At 35.5% G+C, this 22,794-nt stretch overlaps 1 protein-coding gene across 9 annotated transcripts in view; it reads right to left on the reverse strand.

The window, feature by feature from the left end:
* Positions 1-22,794, reverse strand: part of LOC149785854 (uncharacterized) — a 305,885-nt gene that overhangs the window by 242,978 nt on the left and 40,113 nt on the right. For all 9 annotated transcript variants that reach the window (XR_016425467.1, XM_089979816.1, XM_089979814.1 and 6 more), the window contains 3 exons: positions 14,544-14,690; positions 12,049-13,105; positions 1,691-1,768 (listed from right to left, as the gene is read on the reverse strand). Coding sequence is in view for 8 of the 9 variants with exons in the window: in XM_089979816.1 (XP_089835942.1) it covers positions 1,691-1,768; positions 12,049-13,105; positions 14,544-14,690 (1,282 nt within the window). In the remaining variant the exon portion in view is untranslated. The remainder of the gene's footprint in view (positions 1-1,690; positions 1,769-12,048; positions 13,106-14,543; positions 14,691-22,794) is intronic.

Below are 22,794 nucleotides of genomic sequence, written 5' to 3' on the forward strand. Positions count from 1 at the left end.
AAGACCAACTTATCATAATTAGAAGTCTTGGTGAAAACTTCACATGAATGTGACTTTATGTTCACAATGAATTGCGATAAGATTTTTAAGATGGCTGCCATGGCAGCCATATTGGATCTAAGATCAACACCATTTTCTATTTTGGACCATCTAGACAGCATAGGAAGTAACCATCCATAAAGAAGTTGCAATAGCATTTTCCATATGGCCATCATGGTGGCAATATTGGACATCAAGAAACATTACTGAAACCTCCATGATGATATGACCATCCATGTTGGAGGAGTAGCTATAACAAGATTTTAAAGACATCCACTGTGGAAATTAAAGATTAAACAAACTGAAGTTGTAAATTAATCAGTTTTTACAGTAGGAAATTGTATTCACTATGCATCAATTGCTTAACTTTTTAATATGTAAATTGCTTGATTATTTGACTATTCAGCTAATTACATAGGCCAAACCTGTGTCTCACCATTCACAAACAAGATAAGCAATATTATAACCTGACATCTGAATCTTAATGGCTAATTTCTGATGACCCAAACAATCATGGCATTCTGTCCTGAATGACAATTATACAAAATGGGTTCAAGGTTTCACAATGTTGATTCTTATTACTGAGTAAATTATGGTCCAGACCTTGTAGTAATGAAACCATTTTAACCATAAAAATAGAACTCATGTTTTAAACCTATAGTTTTAAAACATCCTTAACCGATTCAGCCCCGATCCCGTCTGTAGGCCTGACGAGGCTGTACCCTACTTCCAAGCTCCGCAGCATCAAGGTCATTTAAGATACACCAACGTGGGTGGTATTTAAAAAAAGCAGACAGATATAGCTCTAAAATGATATCAAATAATCTGAAGTTCTAGTTGCACTACAAAATACAGAGAGAAAAACCTCATTTTTTGGACCCGGTTTTTTTTCCACTCAAAATTCGCTCGAGATCAGAATGAGATTTTGTGTCCGGATATTAGACCTTTTGGCCTCAGAGCTAAGGCATACTGGTTTTAACTGCACACATACAGGTGAACCTTTGCAAAAACTAGGATAAGGTGGGCATTTGGAATACATTGCGGTCTCAATACGAAAATGATGGGTCCATTAAGCAAAAAAAAAAAAAAAAATTACCCTTCTGCTCATACGCAAGCAAAATAACCATGGAAAATGATGTTTCTAATACAACCAGGCATTAGTCTCATGGAAAATCTGTTGAAAGCCGATGTATTACAATGTATTCAGAAATAGCCCCCCAAATGTCTTTCCTACGCACATTTCAGGCAAAAACTACAAAAATCTCTGGGATTGAATGAGTTAAAGTAAAAAAAATTTTAAAAATTACATAATTATGTTGTGTAAATAGATAAAAAGTGGATAAGATGATCCTGGCACAAACATGGTGTGAATATCAGTAGTTTCAAAGTTATTTAAGTTTTTAAAAATTTCATTTTATGAGCAAGTACAAACTTTATGCTTAATTTGGTTTTCTGTGATTATAAGCCCTGGCTCCCATCTTGCCACCATATGTTTTCAAATTTAAATTCAGACCTAAGATATTTGATTGGTCAATTTTAAGTCTGGCTTGATATTATCCAATCAGCTTGCTGGAATCTAGCCTTGAGTTTTAGTCCAGACTTAAAGTTCTAATGGTGAAATTTAGCTAAGGTATGGTTGTTATTTACTTACTTTTGCCCAGTCAGTCTTCTAATCAGCTTTGTTTTCTGTTCATCAAGATCACCAACCTCATCAGGCAAAGGTTGCAGCCTGTAACAGAAAATAACAAATTGTCTCTGCCAGGATTATTTAGCCACTTTCTTTGTTAATCAATGTTAATAAGTGTGGTCAGCTGAAATATTTATTGCAACAAATACTTGTACCACCTCAAGGATCATAGACTGACAGCCGATGCCATAATCACAAACCTTGACATAAATACTGAATCCTGTTATTGAAAATCCTGGCTACATGATGCACCTCTTTTACATGATACTTTAGTTAATGTTTGTTTTCTTCCTTCTAGATTCACCCAACAGATAACATGCATATTTTTCTTTGACAAGAAATATTAAATTCTGTGTTTGAATTATACAAGGCCCGTTTTAAAGATAAAATGCAATCCAATATATAATTTAAAATTCCTTTCAGACAAGAAGTAGAAGAGGCAGTGAAAGATCTAAGCTGCATGTACAAACCATGTCTTCAATTCGCCAGAGTTGGGTCTGACTGAGCTTTTCATAAAAGGCTTGTACCGCTCCATTGGCCTAGTGGTCAGAGCGTCTGCCTTGGATGCAAGAGGTTGTGGGTTCAATCCCCGGCTGAGTCATACCAAAGACTTACAAAAATGGTACTAACAGCTGCCTCGCTTGGTATTCAGCATTAAGAGCTTAGTGCCCCAGTGCTAGACATCACTATAAACTGTCACACTGCAGACAACATAGCGATATAACTGAAAAATTGTTAAGGTTACATTAAAAATCCAAATCACACACACACACACTTATAGGCTTGAAGGTTGACAGGCATTGTCAGAGGCACTGTAAACAAAAACATCTTCCCCATTAGTTATATCAACCTATGAAACTATGCTCCTTTGATGCTAGAGTTCCCTAGCTAAATTTGCATGTATCCCTCCGTTCCACAAACTTCTGAATTGCAGTCTCTTAATCAGTCTCACTGTTCTAGAGTCCCCTCAATGAATCAGTGAGTCTTCTGGTGTTGCAGTCTCCTGGCTGATTAGTGAGCTTCCCAATTTTTTAACCTGAATTAGTGGGTCTCCTAGTTATGGAGCCTACTAACTAGAGCCAAGCAGCAGAGAGGTGAACAGACCACTTGCTTGATAGTCCATTTATGATAATAAAACCTAATACGAAAAAAAAAAAAGAAATAAGGTCAATAATGTCAAATCAAAGCCTCTAACTGACTGAGAGTTTCTCTAACTGGGTTACTTTATCTTTGTAGTTTGTGATTTTCACATTCGTATGTGTGTTTTGTTTACCCACCATGACACTTATTTGGGGTCGCACACTCTCTGCTGCTAAAAATGTGTGAGTAATTAAATCATTATTATATCAGTCTCTCAACCAAATATTTTATCAAGACCTGTATGATACTGCACGTGAGGATCATGTAACTTTATTGTAATAAATCCGTGTGGAGTAGATTGTGCTTTTGAAAAGACGTTTTTGAACCTAATCATGTCCATATCACCACTACACCATGTCTGATGAATATTTCGCAGAGTGTGTGTATCAACTCCATTAAACATGACTAAAATATTGCAGTTATCTCGGAAAACTTTAGCTATTTGTGTATATTACTGAGTAACACAAGTAACATAAATCACATCTGTGTTTTTGTGTCCACCGCGAGAAAATATTTGATTAGTACACTTGCTGATGCAACAAATGCTACACGCTCTGTTGCTGCAATTGGTTAGCACAACAGGCAATATGGCAAATTTATTTACCACCATCTAACAAAATTCAGCATGCGCATTTTGATGTCAGCACTCCTAATGAAGTTCATCAAGCAGATATTTTATTTTTACCACACAATAATATTAAAATTGGTACACGTCAATCACATACATACAAATACGCGTTGACTGTCATTGATGTTGCAAGCAAATATAAGGGAGCAGAGCCATTATCAACTAAAACAGCAACTGAAGTTTCTTCTGCTTTTGAACGAATTTATCAACGAGGACATTTACTACAGGTTGATCCTGGCAAGGAATTTCTTGGTACAGTATCATCTCTGATGAAAAAACATAACGTCAAAATCAGACGAGGACATACCGCTATTCATCCTAATCAGGCAATTGTTGAATGATTTAATCGAACACTTGCTGAGTGGTTATTTGGATGTCAATATTCGAAGGAAATAATTCAGACAGATACGAGATCTTGTGAATGGGCTGCAAGATTACCAAATGTAATAACTGCGTTAAATAATGTTTAGCTCCAAATATAACCTTTCTAACATTTCTACAAAATCCAAAGATATGTGACAGTGAAATCACACACAAAAAATTTTCTTCTCCATTTAACATTGATCTACAAGCTGTGAATCCTAAGCTGAAATTTTCATTCATCAATGCAACTTCATTTCCAGCTGCATTTAGTCTCACGTCGCTACTCTCGAGGGGGGGGATCAGTGGTATCCTTTGCAAACATCACTGATGGACCAGATGATCTCAAGTAATCATCACTGTATCTTGCCAAACCCAATATCGTCGTAGCAATAATGACACTATTATTAACAAAACCAGGCCGATCTAAAAGTCTGTATGCTGGATCATCTGCTTTTAAAAGTCTACCTTCTACTTTAGCAAACGCTTCAGCGGGTAAGAAATATATATTTGTATCCTGAACTTGCAATTCGATTCTTCCTCGTGCGCTAGGTACATGTGCATCATAAGAATACTGATAATCGCACATGGATTCATCCTTGAGAGCCGGCGCATCCATGTCAAATGCAGGATCAGATATACCATTGAACATTTTTATTATAATTGTTATCATCTAACACAAAGACCACTTCCTGCTATTAAACTTGCCGTTATATTTTTTCTTTTTCTGACATGGGTATACCAGCCAACACTGCTAGTTTTTTATTTGCAGCATGATTTATTATTTTACTGATATTTGCAAGCATAACTTCAATGCTGGGAAATTTTACTGGCTGAGGTTTTCTTCGTATTAATCGTGCTAGTCTATCCTTGATTGCTGAAAATGCTTTTCTGTTAATATCACCAATAGTGCCAAAACCTTTATCACGAACAACATCAATAGCTTTCATTGATAATTGTTTTGCAACCAGTATTGCTTTTGGAGCTACCCTTCTAAACAACATCACTGAGTCCATCTCCATAGGTAACTTTGTATGTTGGTAATCGTGAATTTATCACCATGGCCAATCTAGGTCTAAATTGAGAATTATGTATGATCATCTTTTCTTCTTGTCATTGATCTAATTGTATACCCTCAGTCACTGTGATAATCATCAACGATTTCATCAATGAGGGACCGCTAAAACTTAATGTCCATGATACCGGCTGTAAATAATCATTGACAAATATCAGCTGCTTCATTAGTGATTTCTGGGGAATTATTTCCTGCACATTTTCCTCCAATCAAAATTTCTACTCATTCAACATCGGCAAGGATATTATTGGGACAAGCAGTAGTAAGACTACTTCCTTGAGTAACAAGACCATCCATTGGTTTTTAAGAGTCACTTGTTTCCTGTCCAAATGTTAGTGTTTAATGTTTTCTCCCTATTATAGTTATACCAATAGTGTTGCTTGTAAACTGTTGACTTCATTATTAACACTCTCAATTTTAATCAACAGGCTTTTGAATGTCAGCACTATGCTAAAAGCTATAGTGTAAGCTTAATCATCCCACCTTATAGTGTAAGCTTAATTATCCCACCTTATAGCATAAGCTTAATCATCACACCTTATAGTGTAAGCTAAATCATCCCACCATATAGTGTAAACTTAATCATCACACCTTATAGTGTTAAATTAATCATCCCACATTATAGTGTAAACTTAATCATCCCACCTTATAGTGTAAGCTAAATCATCCCACCTTGTAGTGTAAACTAAATCATCACACCTTATAGTGTAAACTAAATCATCACAACTTATAACATAAACTTAATCATCACACCTTATAGTGTAAGCTAAATCATCCCACCATATAGTGTAAACTTAATCAATCCACCTTATAGTGTAAACTAAATCATCCCACCTTGTAGTGTAAGCTTAATCATCCCACCTTACAGCGTAAACTTAATCATCACACCTTATAGTGTAAGCTAAATCATCCAACCTTACAGTGTAAACTTAATCATCCCACCATATAGTGTTAAATTTAATCATCCCACATTATAGTGTAAACTTAATCAACCCACCTTATAGTGTAAGCTAAATCATCCCACCTTAAAGTGTAAACTTAATCATCCCACCATATAGTGTTAAATTAATCATCCCACATTATAGTGTAAACTTAATCATCCCACCTTATAGTGTAAGCTAAATCATCCCACCTTGTAGTGTAAGCTTAATCATCCCACCTTACAGCGTAAACTTAATCACACCTTATAGTGTAAGCTAAATCATCCAACCTTATAGTGTAAACTTAATCATCCCACCATATAGTGTTAAATTTAATCATCCCACATTATAGTGTAAACTTAATCAACCCACCTTATAGTGTAAGCTAAATCATCCCACCTTATAGTGTAAACTAAATCATCACACCTTATAGTGTAAACTAAATCATCACACCTTATAGTGTAAACTAAATCATCACACCTTATAGTGTAAACTTAATCATCCCACGTTATAGTGTAAACTTAATCATCCCACCTTATAGTGTTAAATTTAATCATCCCACATTATAATGTAAGCTAAATCATCCCACCTTATAGTGTAAACTTAATCAACCCACCTTTTAGTGTAAGCTAAATCATCCCACCTTATAGTGTAAGCTAAATCATCACACCTTATAGTGTAAGCTAAATCATCACACCTTAAAGTGTAAGCTAAATCATCACATCTTATAGTGTAAGCTAAATCATCACACCTTATAGTGTAAGCTAAATCATCCCACCTTATAGTGTAAACTTAATTATCCCATGTTATAGTGCAAACTTAATCATCCCACCTTATAGTGTTAAATTTAATCAACCCACCTTATAGTGTAAGCTAAATCAACCCACCTTATAGTGTAAGCTAAATCAACCCACCTTATAGTGTAAGCTAAATCATCCCACCTTACAGTGTAAGCTAAATCATCCCACCTTATAGTGTAAGCTAAATCCCACCTTATAGTGTAAACTAAATCATCCCACCTTATAGTGTAAACTAAATCATCCCACCTTATAGTGTAAACTAAATCATCCCATATTATAGTGTAAACTTAATCATCCCACCTTATAGTGTTAAATTTAATCATCCCACGTTATAGTGTAAACTTAATCATCCCACCTTATAGTGTTAAATTTAATCATCCCATATTATAGTGTAAACTTAATCAACCCACCTTATAGTGTAAACTAAATCATCACACCTTATAGTGTAAACTAAATCATCACACCTTATGGTGTAAGCTTAATCATCCCACCTTATAGTGTAAGCTTAATCATCCCACCTTATAGTGTAAACTTAATCATCCATGTCATAGTGTAAGCTTAATCATCACACCTTAGTTATAGTTTTTAGGCTGCAACTTATACAGCAGTTTACATACACATAGCAAATTCATCTGTTGTGTCATCCATTTAATTTTCAGGGTGGTGGTGGGTCTACGACTTTCTTTTGATCTGAAATAAGCTGAAAAATTTTCTGTTCTTTTGCTCAAGAAAATTAATATTTTTTCCAAATTATATTGTGAATATGTTATTTTGCTATAAATCACAGCAGAATATTTTTTCTAACTATTGATGGGCAGAAATTAAACAAAAATGTGTCAGAGACATGCCCCAGAATGTTGAATTGTTGGTCCCTAATATAATTGCAGTGTACCATGTTACATATCTCAGCATGTTCAGAAATAATGTGGTATACTGCAATACACAATTTTATATACATATAAAGATCACTTTGACCAACATTTAATTTTACCTGGAATCATGAAACTTGGCCAAAGACTGCATCTTGATGAATACCAAAAAGTAGGTCACTGTGACCCATATTTTGTTTCACTGACAGTTTTCAGTTTTTCTAACCATTAAACTTGATTTTTGTATACATTTCATTTAGTACCACAACAGTACAAAAGACGATGAAACTACAATTTGCATTTTGCTGGTTAAGTTTTGGATTTTGCAAATGGCTACAGGTTTTTTGCATGCTATTTCTTTACTATCCTAGTCATGAACCTTGATGAGGGGTTGGATCTTGACAAACACTACTCCCACATTTTAAAAGTAGGTCATTTTGGCCCATTTTTTTGTTTCAGAGACTTGATTTACATTTTCTGTTTCATTTTTCAGACACTGTTAAAGATAGAATCATGAAATTGATGATGATTAACATCTTTGTAAGCACTACATCATTACAAAAAAAAGAAGTTCACCATGATCCACAATTTCATCATTTACTGCATTTAGTTTTTATGTTTATTGCAACCACAAGATTTTAGACATATGCACACTATCGTTCTACAATCATGAAACTTAGGGATGCATCTTGATAAGCACCGCACTCTTGTTGCAAAAAGAGATCCTGTTGTCATGTGCTTATGGTTCATTGACTTGTCTTTAAAAAGGTCACTTATTGTGCAAAAAGAGATCCTGTTGTCATGTGCTTATGGTTCATTGACTTGTCTTTAAAAAGGTCACTTGTTGTGCAAAAAGAGATCCTGTTGTCATGTGCTTATGGTTCATTGACTTGTCTTTAAAAAGGTCACTTATTGTGCAAAAAGAGATCCTGTTGTCATGTGCTTATTGTTCATTGACTTGTCTTTAAAAAGGTCACTTATTGTGCAAAAAGAGATCCTGCTGTCATGTGCTTATGGTTCACTGACTTGTCTTTAAAAAGGTCACTTATTGTGCAAAAAGAGATCCTGCTGTCATGTGCTTATGGTTTATTGATTTGTCTTTAAAAAGGTCACTTATTGTGCAAAAAGAGATCCTGTTGTCATGTGCTTATGGTTCATTGACTTGTCTTTAAAAAGGTCACTTATTGTGCAAAAAGAGATCCTGTTGTCATGTGCTTATGGTTTATTGATTTGTCTTTAAAAAGGTCACTTATTGGCTGCTGCTTATGTTTGAATCATAAAACTCTATGATTCAATGAGGGGCCCCGAATGGCCGAGTGGTCTAAAGCGTTCTCCATTACGGATCACTGCCATCTCACCTCTGTCTGCATGGGTTTGAGTCTCGGATTCGGCCAATGTGGGTATGTGAGAAAGCTCAGCAGTAACTTCTCGAGGGTTAGTGGTTCTTTCCGGGGCTTTCACAGGTTCCTCCTCCACCTATAATACTGGCTGCCATGTATAGCCTATCGTGTGCTGAAAAATGGCGTTAAACCCTAGAACAACAACAACTATGATTCAATGTCCATCTGTTAGTACTATACCAATACATGCAAAGTAGACCACTGTAATCTTCATTTTATGGCTTACTAGCATAGGTTAAGTGTAAGGTTAACTTGCATAGATTTTTCCATGTCTAAAAATTACAAATGTGTGCTGGCATTTTTTAATATTTTAAAATGTATAGCATAAATATTTTATAAGTGGATCAATATTTAATTTTTCAAGTTGTAAAAGTAGTTCCACACTAGGTGTATGGTACAGGAAATTTAGGTGTGAGATACAAAATCACAGAATGAATGTTTGTATTGCATGTGATACAATTATATTGGTCATATTCATCATTAATTTTTGATACATACATGATACAACCATTTTGTAAAAAGAAAGTTTATTTGTTTAACTATCTTGTCAGATATAATGAAAACACAATGTTAAATTCATTTAGTCATAACAAGATTCCTCTTGAATTTCTGTACATCCCTTACTGGTGGAAACTACTGACATACTGGTACAGTGAAAAGCTATTGTGGTATGTACAACCAAAAAATAATACTGCAGTAAACCAGTAAACAATACCACACATCTCTAATGTTATATATTTCGTTTGTTGAGTTTAGCATGAACATTTCAAACATAAAATTTAACCATAATCAGTAAAACATGGAGACTCTATGTGGTGTTGGTGTAGTACTCATCAAGATTTACCTCCCAATCAATTTTCATGATTCTATGTATAACTATGTATACAGTGTACAAAATAAACTATGTATAGTGTACAAAATAAACTATGTATACAGTGTACAAAATGAACTATGTATAAACTGTATGCAATGTAAAAAATAAACTATGTATACAGTGTAAAAAATAAACTATGTATACAGTGTACAAAATAAACTATGTATACAGTGTACAAAATAAACTATGTATACAGTGTACAAAATAAACCTATCTGGTCATGACTTAACCTTTGTAGGTCACAATGATGGTCTTTTCTTACAAGTGTGTGGCACAGAGATACATATAAATCATATAGTTTGATGATTCTTGCATTAACAAAGCTTGTAAAGGAAACTTAAAACAAACTTTTTGTGGTGCTAGGATAGTGCTCATCAACAAAATGCATACCATCAAGATTCCAGACATAATATTAAATATACAGGGTGCAAAAACCATGAGCCAAATGCAAAATCTAAACAAAAATGGTCTGTGTGTGTCTGTGTCTGTGTCTGTCTGTCTGTGTGTATGTGTGTCTGTGTATGTGTCTGTGTCTGTCTGTATGTATGTCTGTGTGTGTGTGTCTGTGATATGGATTTTTAATGTTGCTTTAACAATTTTTCAGTCATATCGCAACAATGTCTGCATTGTGGCAGTTTACAGTGATGTCTAGCACTGAGGCATCATACTGCACACATGTAGCATGTTGTCCCACCCAGTCACATTATCCTGACACCAGGCCGACCAGTCCTAACACTAACCTCTTAATGCTGAGCACCAAGCGAGGCAGCTGTTAGTACCATTTGTGCAAGTCTTTGGTATGACTCGGCCACGGATCGAACCCACAACCTCCCACATCCGAGGCAGACACTCTAACCACTAGGCCACTAGAGCGGCCTAAACAAAATTGTTCAGCTAATCTAAATGGACAAGTATACCATGAATATCACAAAATATGCCCACCCTGTGATTATGTTTGGTCAAAGTAAACATTCTTGAACTAAACCTAATGTGCATAAACCTTATCTCATACCTCAGAATCTCTATGCATTTCTTTATTATCGTAAGTGCAAGCAATCCACATTGCTTGGGGAAGGAATTTACTCTAGAACAAAAGTTGTTCTGCAAAGTCCAATTTTTAAAAAAATCTTTGACCATCTGACCCCAAATCAATTGGGCTCTGCCATACCTTAACTGTAAGCCCTCAAGGTCAAGGTATCTGGTTTGAAACTGAAGCTAATATTTAAAAACCATTTCTATTCTTTCACTCACTGCAACCTTAACCTTTGACCTATTGACCCCAAAAATCAATAGGCTTCTTTCTTTACCCAAATGCAAGCTACCCATAAAGTATAGGGTTTAGGTCTGCGATGTAGAATTGATGTTGCTGTTCAGAAACAATTTTTTCAGTCATGGTGACTGATCTTTTCACGTGAAAATTTACAGGGTTCTTCTATACCCAGTCATTAACAAAGCTTTCAGGGGTCAAGAAAACCATTCATCCTCTCATCCTGACCAGAGAAAAAGTTGCTGTGCCAAGTAGAAATTTATTACTTCCCCATCCCTGGGTCAAGCACCTGCAGCTATGCACCTTTAGAATAAATATTTTCTACACTAAGCAAGTGATGATTCTAAGTGTGAATGCCATTAATCAAGAGCTAGGAGAGAAACTGCAATTTTTAGTCACAATCATTTTTTCCTATTTTATATTTATATAAGAGGGCATCTATTTGACTATTTGATGGGTTTTAAAGCCAACGTCTTCACTATGAACATAACGTTTTCAAAATTGTCACCCATTTTAATATCAAGCTTGTGTACCTGTAGGTTTTTAGTATGGGCAGTAGTAGTAAGGTGGAGAAACATACTCTACCAAATAAAATGATAATGGGGGAAAGTAACTGTTTCAGTTCACCTGGACTAAAAATTCCTGAGCCCTGGTTTTGTAATTGTAAATGAGAACTTTAGTTTCGTGCAGAACCATTATGTTCTTTCAGTTACATTAACCTTAACCTTGACCTTTGACCTTTTCATCGTGTAATCAGTAGGGTTCTTCCTTACCCTGAATGCAAGCCATCTACAAAGTTTAGTATCATTTTCTTCTTTATTATCTGAATACACAAATACAAGACCTGACTCTGATCCAGCTGAAGTTCCAATTGTCTGAAAACCTCTGATCTAAAACTATGTCCCAAACTTTAAGCACCCACATCCTGACCTAACTGGGTTTTGCAAGACAGATTTTCCACTAACAAATTTAAAACAAAATATACTTACTGTGATTTGTTCAACTGTTTGGAAGTTAGCTTGCTTCCTTCTGCATCTGACTGTGTGTGCACATTACTGCCAGAAATACCTGGTACTCTGGGCTTCAACAGCAACTGTTTCCCTGACAATGACTTGAGAATGCCACCACTTCCAATCCCAACAGGACTTGACTGGGTTTGTCTCCCCTGGCTATTTTCTGATGAATTTGCTGTATAAGAACTTGCATTTCCACCAGCTGCTAACAATGTCTGTGGATTTTGTGCTACTTCGGGAGTTTTACCGTGAATTTTAGTTTTATAAGATTTCATAGCAGACAGGATTCCACTGAGAAGGACTGAGCCTGTTGAACTTTGGGATCTTTTGCTTTGTGCCGAGTCAAAACACGACAAAGATGAGTGTGATGAGGACAATGATGATGATGATGATGATGATAGTAATGGTGATGATGCTGAAGACTGGTTGTTTTGCAGATTTACTATAGATGCTGACGATGAGGACAAGGAGGAGATACTAACTGCACTCTGATAATCATTCAACTTACTACCACTTTTAAGTTCATTTCTTACTTGGGATGAATTCATGGAAACAATTCTTTCATCTGCTCCTTCTCGAGGTAATTTCTTTGACACAGTTTGTTCATTTCTTTGTAATTTCTTGGCAACACATGACACAGGCATTTCTCCTGATCCTCCCAAAATGGCTTGTAATGGCCCCATGACAAGGTTCTTTTCTTGTTCACCTGTAATGGATACTTGAGCCTGTTCTGGGATGTTTCCACCTACTTTTCGGAAGTGTCTTCTATGGTGAATCCTGATTTTTGGGGCAGTGTCTGTCATGTATCCGTGGTCAAGGGAAGGTTTGGTAATCTCTAGGGAATTACCAGGAAAACACCCTGAGTGCCTATTAATGCCCTCTGTATCACTAAAACAGTCCCTGTTCTGGGATACATGATGAAGGAAATCTTTCCTCAGCACCTGATGATCTCCAGATCCAAAAGATCCTCTTAGGTCGGAAGATTCTGAATGTATCAATCTCGAACTTCTCCCAACAGATAATACTTCTTCACCTAAAAATACAAAACCAGTACAAGATAAATGGCCTGCCTTTTAACAGTCTTGTTTCTACAAAGGAAAATTAAGATGAAGTTGACAAACTTGTGTTGCACAACAATGTCAAAGATAAACTGCTTTCATTACTATGAATCTACTGTTTGTCGAGGCAACCAACTTTTGTGGATTTCATGGTTGCAAAAGACCATGACTTTAAAGACAAAGAGAACAACAATCACCCCACCCAATCCACCATGACTTTAAAGAGACAGAGAACAGTGATCATCCTACCCAATCCACCATGAATTTAAAGACAGAAGAATGATCATCTTTTCCAATCCATCGTGAGTTTAAAGACACAGAGAACAGTGATCATCCTTCTCAATCCACCATCGATTAAAAGACACAGAGAACAGTGATCATCCTACCCAATCCATCATGAATTTAAAGACAGAACAATGATCATCTTTTCCAATCCACCATGAATTTAAAGACACAGAGAACAATGATCGTCCTTTCCAATCCACCATGAATTTAAAGAAAGAAACATGATCATCTTACCCAATCCACCAATGAATTTAAAGACAGAGAACAATGACTGTCCTTCCCAATCCTTCATGAATTTAAAGACACAGAGAACAATAATTCTTCTGTCAAAACATCAGGATCCCCTCCCCAATCCACCATGGATTTAAAGACACAGAGATGAATAATCCTTCTGTCAAAACAACAGGATCCCCTCCCCAATCCACCATGAATTTAAGGACAGAGAACAATGTCTGAATCCCTTCTCCAATCCACCATGGATTTAAAGACACAGAGAACAATAATCCTTCTGTCAAAGCAACAGGATCTCCTCCCCAATCCAGAATTTAAATACTGTCAAAAATTTCCTTTTTTTTCTCGAAACAATTACAACTGACATCCACTGAAAAAAAAAAAGAACTGGATTCCACTTCAGTTACTATGGAAACTGGTGATAGCTATTTAGTTATTAAAAGTACATATGTCTTCTGCATATTAAATTTAATAAACTGATTTTATTAGCATATCATTGGCAGTGAAACTTGCTTGTTGTGGCCAAAATTAACTATCATATTCTGGCTAATATTTCATTGTTATGTTTTATGTATTAATAACATTGAATAAAGTTACCTATTGAAAGCTGCCTTTTTTATCTGGACACTGATATTAGATACAACAGACATAACTGTACTGTGCTGCAATGAAACATTAACTTAATTATAAATGTCTATTAATGTCCTTGCAATGGTTATCGTTTTGAACAAATTTTTCCTTATGCTATTACTCTCTAATAAATGAATATTGTCTTGTTTGGAGAAAAAATGAATTTTAAACTTTGTTTAGGAAGAAAATCATAGTGCATTTGCATCATCACATCTATTACACTAACCTCACCTTACTGTGATATGTAGGAGTTGAAAATGTACGTACCAGCAGCAACGTAGACGGCATATTTCTTCATTACTAGTTCCTCATTTAGGTTCAGGACACTGCCACCAGGCATTTGAAGTTTAAGAATAACATGCAGAGTTCCATTTCCATCCTCATGCACAACTTCTGCTGTACTTTGTAGGGATTCTGTAAAGGAAGGCAACAATTAAAGGTTTTCTTTATCTTCTTCAAGGTTTGGCATCATGCATGACAAACTCTATCTCCTACCATGTCCTTTCTACTTTACCACTGATCAGTACAAGTAAGCTTCTTTATCACTGATCAGTACAAGTACACTTCTTCACCAATGATCAGTACCAGTAAACTACTTTACAAATGATCAGTACCAGTAAACTACTTCACCAGTGATCAGTACCAGTAAACTACTTCACCAGTGATCAGTACTTATAAACTACTTTACCAATAATTAGTACCAGTAAACTACTTTACCAGTGATCAGGACCAGTAAACTACTTCACCAGTGATCAGTACCAGTAAACTACTTTACCAGTGATCAGTACCAGTAAACTACTTCACCAGTGATCAGTACTTATAAACTACTTTACCACTGATCAGTACCAGTAAACTACTTCACCAGTCATCAATACTTATAAACTACTTCACCAGTGATCAGTACCAGTAAACTACTTCACCTGTGATCAGTACCAGTAAATTACTTCACCTGTGATCAGTACCAGCAAACTACTTTACCATTGATCAGTAGTTAAGCTACTTTACTGGCAATCAATACTGATAAGCTACTTTGCCAGTGATCAGTACAGGTAAGCTACTTGCCATGGCTCAGCACAGGTAAACTACTTTAACAGTCAAAAAGACATAAAAAGTACTCTACCAACAGTATGGGTAAGCACTTTACCATTTTATCAGTACAGCCGATTGCTGCATAATTTAATCTACAGCACTCAGTAACAGAAGTGTCATAATCACATATCACAATTGGTAAATAACAAAAACCTAATAAATGTGCTACGTAATAAAACGTGATAATAACACATTATTCATAATCAGTGCTTCAGAATCACAGGCTGCTGGTTCAATGCAATTAAAGCCTGAAAAAAAAAAATATTTTTGTTTTGTACTTTTTATGACTGATTAATTTGGAAATATCCTTTAGCTATAACTCTATACCAGTATTTTGACTAAATGAGCATATCATTGGTGACATTAGTGATCACCAAAAGGCAACCAATGTTTCTGCTAGTGAAGTGATGACGATGATAATGATTCAGTACCAACTATTATACCCGGAGCTAGCAAGGTTCTAGTTAACACAGAAGATGTTGGACTGAACCTGCAAGTTCAGTGTGGCAAATTTGTATTCTTTATGGGTGTCTGCAGACAATTTCTTTCCATCCAGAGAAATAAAGGACTAATTTACCAGCCATTAATTTACCAAAGATGTTTTCACATAAAAGCGATTGGTCTCATTCACTGACTGATGCTGACACTTTCATCAGATAGTAACATTTACTGGTTTATCATTTATTTTTTTTATTATATACTCTTTTTTCTCTGTTAACTTTACATTGTCAGAATTGTGCAGTACTCTATGATACTTAACACCTTACTATTGCACACATATGCATGACACATGTCTAAAAATAGTATAGTGTATCAGGAACTACTTTGTCAACAAATCATGTTCACTCATGTAGCAGACTTTAGGTTTCAATTTATTAGATCGGTCTGTGAATGAACTAAAACAGCCATTTCGTCTATTTGAAAGCAGAGATGATAAAAGTGAACAATGTGGATGAGATTAATGAGTCACAAATTAAACTTTCTAACAAGCAAATGAATTAATGTGATATTCGCAATGTCCACAACAAACGCGAGAGATGCACAATTGAAAATAACATTCTGATCATTTGAATAGTTATTTAAGTGAAATGTTCATACCTTTTCATTAATGGAATGGTTCAGACAATGACCAGTAGTCTCTGGGGTATATAAAAATAGATAAAAGCATACTGAAGGCAAAGGCTCTTGCATATCTATCAAATACGCACCATTTTATAAGCGAAAAGGACTCAATTTGTGGGGGAAAAATACAACTGAATATTTTGGTAGAAAAGCAAGGGCCCCAAAGACAATAAGCCTAAACAAAGAATTCTTATTTTCGCCGACTGAATGAAATATCACACCAGCAGCTTTGCAATTTTCCATGTTAACGTTTTTGATACAATGTTTCAGATTTAGGCTAGTGATAGATGACATACAGGATATAACAGCTGGCGAAGCATGCAAGTGACCAGGAATAAACATGTCTACTTTAGCTGGTAATTAGAATGGCCAAAAATATACTTAAATTTCCTTGAATTTCCTCAAAATGTACTTTCTTAGTTCTGCAAATCCGAATTACATGAGCTATGTCATGGGTTCTAAAAGCTTGATTACACATTTTGAAATTGTACTGTAATTTCATCTAAGTTCCAAGCGCAAAAAAATTCTCCTTAATGCTCTCAAAATAAATGAAAGGAAGGTGATGTAGTAGTTAGCGTAAATGGGGTATCTAAGCCAAACCCCTATTTTGTATCAGGACGACAGCATGATTACCCCCTCCAACCCCCATGTTAGTCTAAACAAAATAAGACACAAATTTTGTTGAGGCAACAGCATCGATTTCATCACTGATTACATGTCAAGGACCTTCTACTGAATCAGGATCATTGTCATACAAAATAGAGTTGGCTTAGATACGCCCATTTAAGCTAACTACGGTGTTTTTTTATTGGAGTATGTGTGTGTGTATGTGTGTGTGTATTTATAATGTAGCTTTAAAAAAATTCAGTCATATCGCTACAATGTCTGCAGTGTGGCAGTTTATAGTGATGTCTAGCACCGGGGCATCATGTGGCAGACATATAGTATGATGACCCACCCAGTTACATTATCCTGACACCAGATCTACCAGTCCTAACACTAACCTCTTAATGCTGAGCGCCAAGCGAGGCAGCTGTTAGTACTATTGTTATAAGTCTTTGGTATGACTCGGCTGGGGATTGAACCCATGACCTCCCGCATCCAAGGCAGACACTCTAACCACAAGGCCACCGGAGCAGTGGTTTTTTTTACTTGAAATTGCTAGCGATTTATATTTATATTTTACCAAAAATTACTATACCTAACATTCCCACAAATTTACTGGTGACAGTTTCAAACAATTAGTGTAAAATGAAAGCATTTTACTTTTGTCTAATGATTATAAATAAAAAAAGCGTAAAAGACGAAGCATCCAGAAACGTCAAACAAAATAATATCACCAAATACATCACCAAAAATGAAGTGAAAAGTGTCATCGTCAAGAGATTTAATCATATGCTAAAAGAAAAAAATCTATAAGCAACTTACAGCCAAAAACACTAACAGGTATGTGGACGATCTGCCAAAGATTATGTCGGATTATATTAACACAAGACACAAAACACTTGGGGTGGGTGGCCAAGTGGTCTAAAGCACTCTCCGTCACGGATCACTGCCATCTCACCTCTGTCTGCATGGGTTCGAGTCTCGGATTCAGCTAATGTGGGTATGTGAGAAAGCTTGCCAGTAGCTTCTCATGGGTCAGTGGTTCTTTCTGGGATTTTCCCAGATTCTTCCTCCAGCATTAATACTGGCCGCCATGTATAGCCTATCATGTGCTGAAAAATGGCATTAAACCCGACAAGAACAACAACAACAAAACATTTGGAACATCACCAAATGAAGCTGTAAATAACCCAATACTGGCAAACAAGAATATGTTCTGAAGACAGAAGTTTAGCATAGGTGATAAAGGTAGACTTTCACTAATGAAGAAAACTTTTGAAAAAGGGTTCACTCCTAACTGGTCCGAGATGTATTCATTGTGGATAACATTTTAACAACAACACCTGTGACGTATAAGCTGAAAGATTCATCAGAAGAAATTATTGGAAGTTTCTACGAACAGGCGCTACAAAAGACAGAGCAGGATATATTTATCAGGCAAGTGATAACAAGAAAAGGTAAGAAAAGTTTGGTCAAATGGAGAGGTTAGGCTGCATACCAACTAGTGAAATCAAAAATCTTCAGTTAAATCAGTACTGATCAAATCCAATCACTATAAATCTTTTCATATTTCAAAAGGACAGACTTACACTTCACTTGCCTGCATAATGATATCATATATTGTCAAATTTTATATTTTTTCGACGGCCATAAACTTCTAACTGTCCATGGTTCGTAAACAGCTTTAATAACTCCCAGAATACCTGATTATAAATCCCTTTCAGCTGGAAGAGGCTGTATTAAATATGTCTCATGGTGATGCTGACATGGTAGCTCGCTTTGAAGTAGAACGAGACAAAAATAATTTGATTTTGTTAAGCAGCATAGAAGTTGATCACATACTTCGACATAGAAAAATCCTAGTCAAATACAGCAAGGAAACCTTAAACAAATCTATCAATTACTGCTTGACAAATAGTGACATCGCTAATATTTTAAATAACAGGTGATTCATTACGAAAGACAATTTTATATCTTGTTCGTTTTAAAGTGGCATATTTTGTAATTCCATCTGTAACACATTTGACTGATTGATTGATTTATTATATTTTTACGGTGCATCAGCACAATTAGACTATTTAGTGCCAAACAAATGGTTATATAATTAAAAGTGGTAAAAGGTTTCGTATTGACCAGCGATATAAAACCAAAGATTTGAATGTAAAATGACAAGATGGAAAACATAATAAAGCTTCCCAACATTTGACTGATGCTGCACGAATATCAAAATACTTTGAAGCTGATGTAATAGAAGGAAATGACATTTCTTCACTAGTTTTAGAATTATCTGATGCTACCAGTCTTCGATTTTTTAAATTGTCAGGATTTCAACATTACGTCTCCATGTATTTTCTTTATAATTGACAAGGTCTAAATTCTGAAGTCTATAATCAATTTTAATTCTGTTCCTGTGGTCAATAACAAAGCTACTAGGAAAAATGCCATGAAAAACTTCAAACACAAACCTATGAGGTCGATAATTAATTTGATTACTACTAGTTCCACCAACCTTTATAGTAAGATAACCAATATTATCAGTATTGCAAACAACTTTTTTTAGTTTCAATATGTCTGATTACACCTCTGTCATTGGCCTCGTACAGATCATAGATTGGATGTGGTTGAAATTCATCTTGTAATGACAAGTTGGCAATGTTATTGACAGTAATGCTGCCATTGATATGGTAAACTCTCATTCCATCTGGAAGATCATCACCACTTAAAAAGGTCCAGATAAATTTGTCTAAGAACATCCCAATATATTCAACGTCATCATCCACTTTCACTTTCATCTTATAACCCATCGGAGTTAGAATCCCAATTGCATTTTTTTGTTTTTATGTTTATCACAACGCCAAGCTTGTTACCAGCAAAGAGGTTATATCTGGGATAAACCCAAAATATTTCCTGAAACCTTGTGAGGTTATATCTGGGATAAACCCAAAATATTTCCTGACACCTTGTGAGGTTGTTGATGATCATCAGCATCTGTTATAAATTTTCCATAACACAATAAGTTTTTTCATTTCTCTAATTGACAAATTTCACAGAACACTCCATTAAATATAAAATAGAAGATATAAGAATGTTGAAACTTGCCAAAATAGCGATGAAAAGTCTGTTCTTGACAGAAAGATATCAGGCCATAAAAATCTCAAAAGCATTTGCTTGTTTTGATAACAGTTTTTGATTCGATAAAAAACGTTTACTAGCAAATTTCTCTGCCACAAACTTATATCATCTGCTTCAGCCAATAATTCCATCTCAGCTTGCCATGCAAAAGGACATGAAAAAAACACTGCAGTTTCATATCAAGCTTTCTAAGCTAAATGTATCTCTGGAATCTTAACAGAAAGCCAAGGATGGTCTAATCAATCAGACTCCTACGTATGATCCACCATACTGTAAAAAAAATAGCACAAGGAAGTCCAGGTTGAATGACGTTAGATATCTCTCATCATGGGTAATTGTTACATTTTCTTTTTCCATTACAGTTGTTGGATCACTGAACACGATAGAGTTTGTAATCATGTACACCCCCTAAGTGAACCATGAGCGCTTTAAAATAAACGCCCTTCTTGAGGTTCGGGAGTGCCAATCGTACTGAACCTGGATTAGTTTTTTTCTACAGTTTTACAATTACCTATTTAAGTATATCTCATCTTCTTCGAAGCATTGCAGGCTCTTCCCATTATAATAGTGTCTGTTGTGGAACACTGACAATATGTATATTGCGTTTTTCCAGAGTTAACTCACAAAGTCGCTTCCTCTTATTCACATGGCTACCGAGCTCTTAGAGATATACTGATGACATTCAGATATATAACTATACGAAGCAGACACTAATCTCTTTAGAGCATATGTTGTAATATATGTAATTATTTTTTTTTATAAATCCCAGTGAGTTATTAATAGCACAGAGGCATTTAACAGACAGACACATGACCTGCAAATGCCAGCAAGTTATTAATAGCGGATTGGAATTTTGTGTGAATATTAGGAATAGTAAATTTGTGTAAATGTTTGGTATAGTAATTTTGTGTGAAATATAAATATAAATCGCTAGCAATCTCAAGTAAAAAACTACAGTAGTTAGCTTAAATGTTTAAATGTGCGTATCTAGAAGAAGAATGTTGCTACTATTTTGTTTTGCTCAAGGTCATGCAAATGCTTCACCCACACACTCTTCAGTACTAATAAACACTAACCAGAGGTAAAGCAGACTGGTCTCAAATTTTTATTACTTACAACAGCTTTAAGGAGGTCACAGATCAAGTTCTAGAAAACAACCTTTCACACATCTGAATTGTGATTGTTGACATCATCAACTTTACATTCTATATGGGCCTGTTGGGAAGAGTTCATTTTTTCAAAACAATTTACTGCCCATCAGTATCCCAATAATCATTAAATCTGGCTCAACAATATTTACTATATTCCGCATAAATGTGTAATAAAATATCAAGCTTAAAGAAAGCAAATTCTTTTTAAATTATATTTCTTGCAGAATACTTACCCAATTAAATAAATGTTCAGAAATAAATTCTGCTACATCTTGAATCCAGCCCTCTGGGAAGGTTATCTTTCCCATCATTATATGATGAAGATCATTAAGGAAAAAACACTTATCCATGACCTCTCATTACAACTGCTTGGTGGCTAGCCGTTAAATGAACATTAAACAGTTTAAGCAGAATGAAAGTGTGGCAATATTAAAAGTATATCTTAACGATTTTTTTGGTTGGCCCTTAAGGTTTACCTTGTTGATGGAGTTATATTAGTTCAGTCAAATCCCTCTTCACCATAATCACTCTAAAACAATATTCTAAGTCCTCATCTTCATTCTTACTCAAGTTAACCTGAAGTTAGTTTAGCAAAGCAATCTGTTTATACATGTATGCAGTAGAACCCTGTGGGAGTCTGCACTTGATTACTGTCTCACTATCAAAAGTTTCCCAGGCGAATCCAGTGAAAGTGGCAAATTCATGTCTGTGCTTTCATGAATGAGGTGTGGTCACTGTCTATACAGGTACCATTAACCCAATGAGATTCAATTCTCTCCTTAGGAAGGTCATGTCATGTAAATAGAAGTTAGACAAGAGAGACTGGGCAAGCCAGTCAGCTGATTACACTATTTCTTGAACTGAGACATTATATTCAAGATCAGGCTCATGGAAGTAGTTCATATTTATTCGTGAGCTGAAATCTTCATTAGTGTACCTGATTCTGGGATGTGCTTCGATCTGACTTCTCCCAATCCACTAGAAACCCTTGCTAAGAAAAAAGGGAAAGATAGTTTCTGCCCTTCAAGAAAATAGAATTATTGAGTTTTTGAAAACTACCAACCAGATAAGGTGCATTCACCGCTGATGAGGGTAATGTGAATGGGGTGGTAAGGCAGTTAATGGACTTTGTGAACACCCACCAACTGATGATGAGATTGAAAGAGAGTGCATGGAATTGGTATGTTTTTCCTTGGATGCCCAAACAGAACAAAACTTGCATAAGTTAACATGAAAATATAAGTTTGATCAAAATGACTGCATAATTCATATCTGGTTAAAGAAAGCCTATCCAGCCATGACATTTCAATTTTGAACCTCAGCATGGCAATATATACTTGTTCAGCCTGCTGAAATCTATGATTAGCCTGAGCTTACCATTGAATCTGGGCACTATCAAAAGTCGAATTAAACATCTC

This window comes from Sinohyriopsis cumingii, chromosome 13 (assembly GCF_028554795.1).
Source record: "Sinohyriopsis cumingii isolate HCF-2022 chromosome 13, ASM2855479v2, whole genome shotgun sequence".
NCBI lineage: Eukaryota > Metazoa > Mollusca > Bivalvia > Unionida > Unionidae > Sinohyriopsis > Sinohyriopsis cumingii.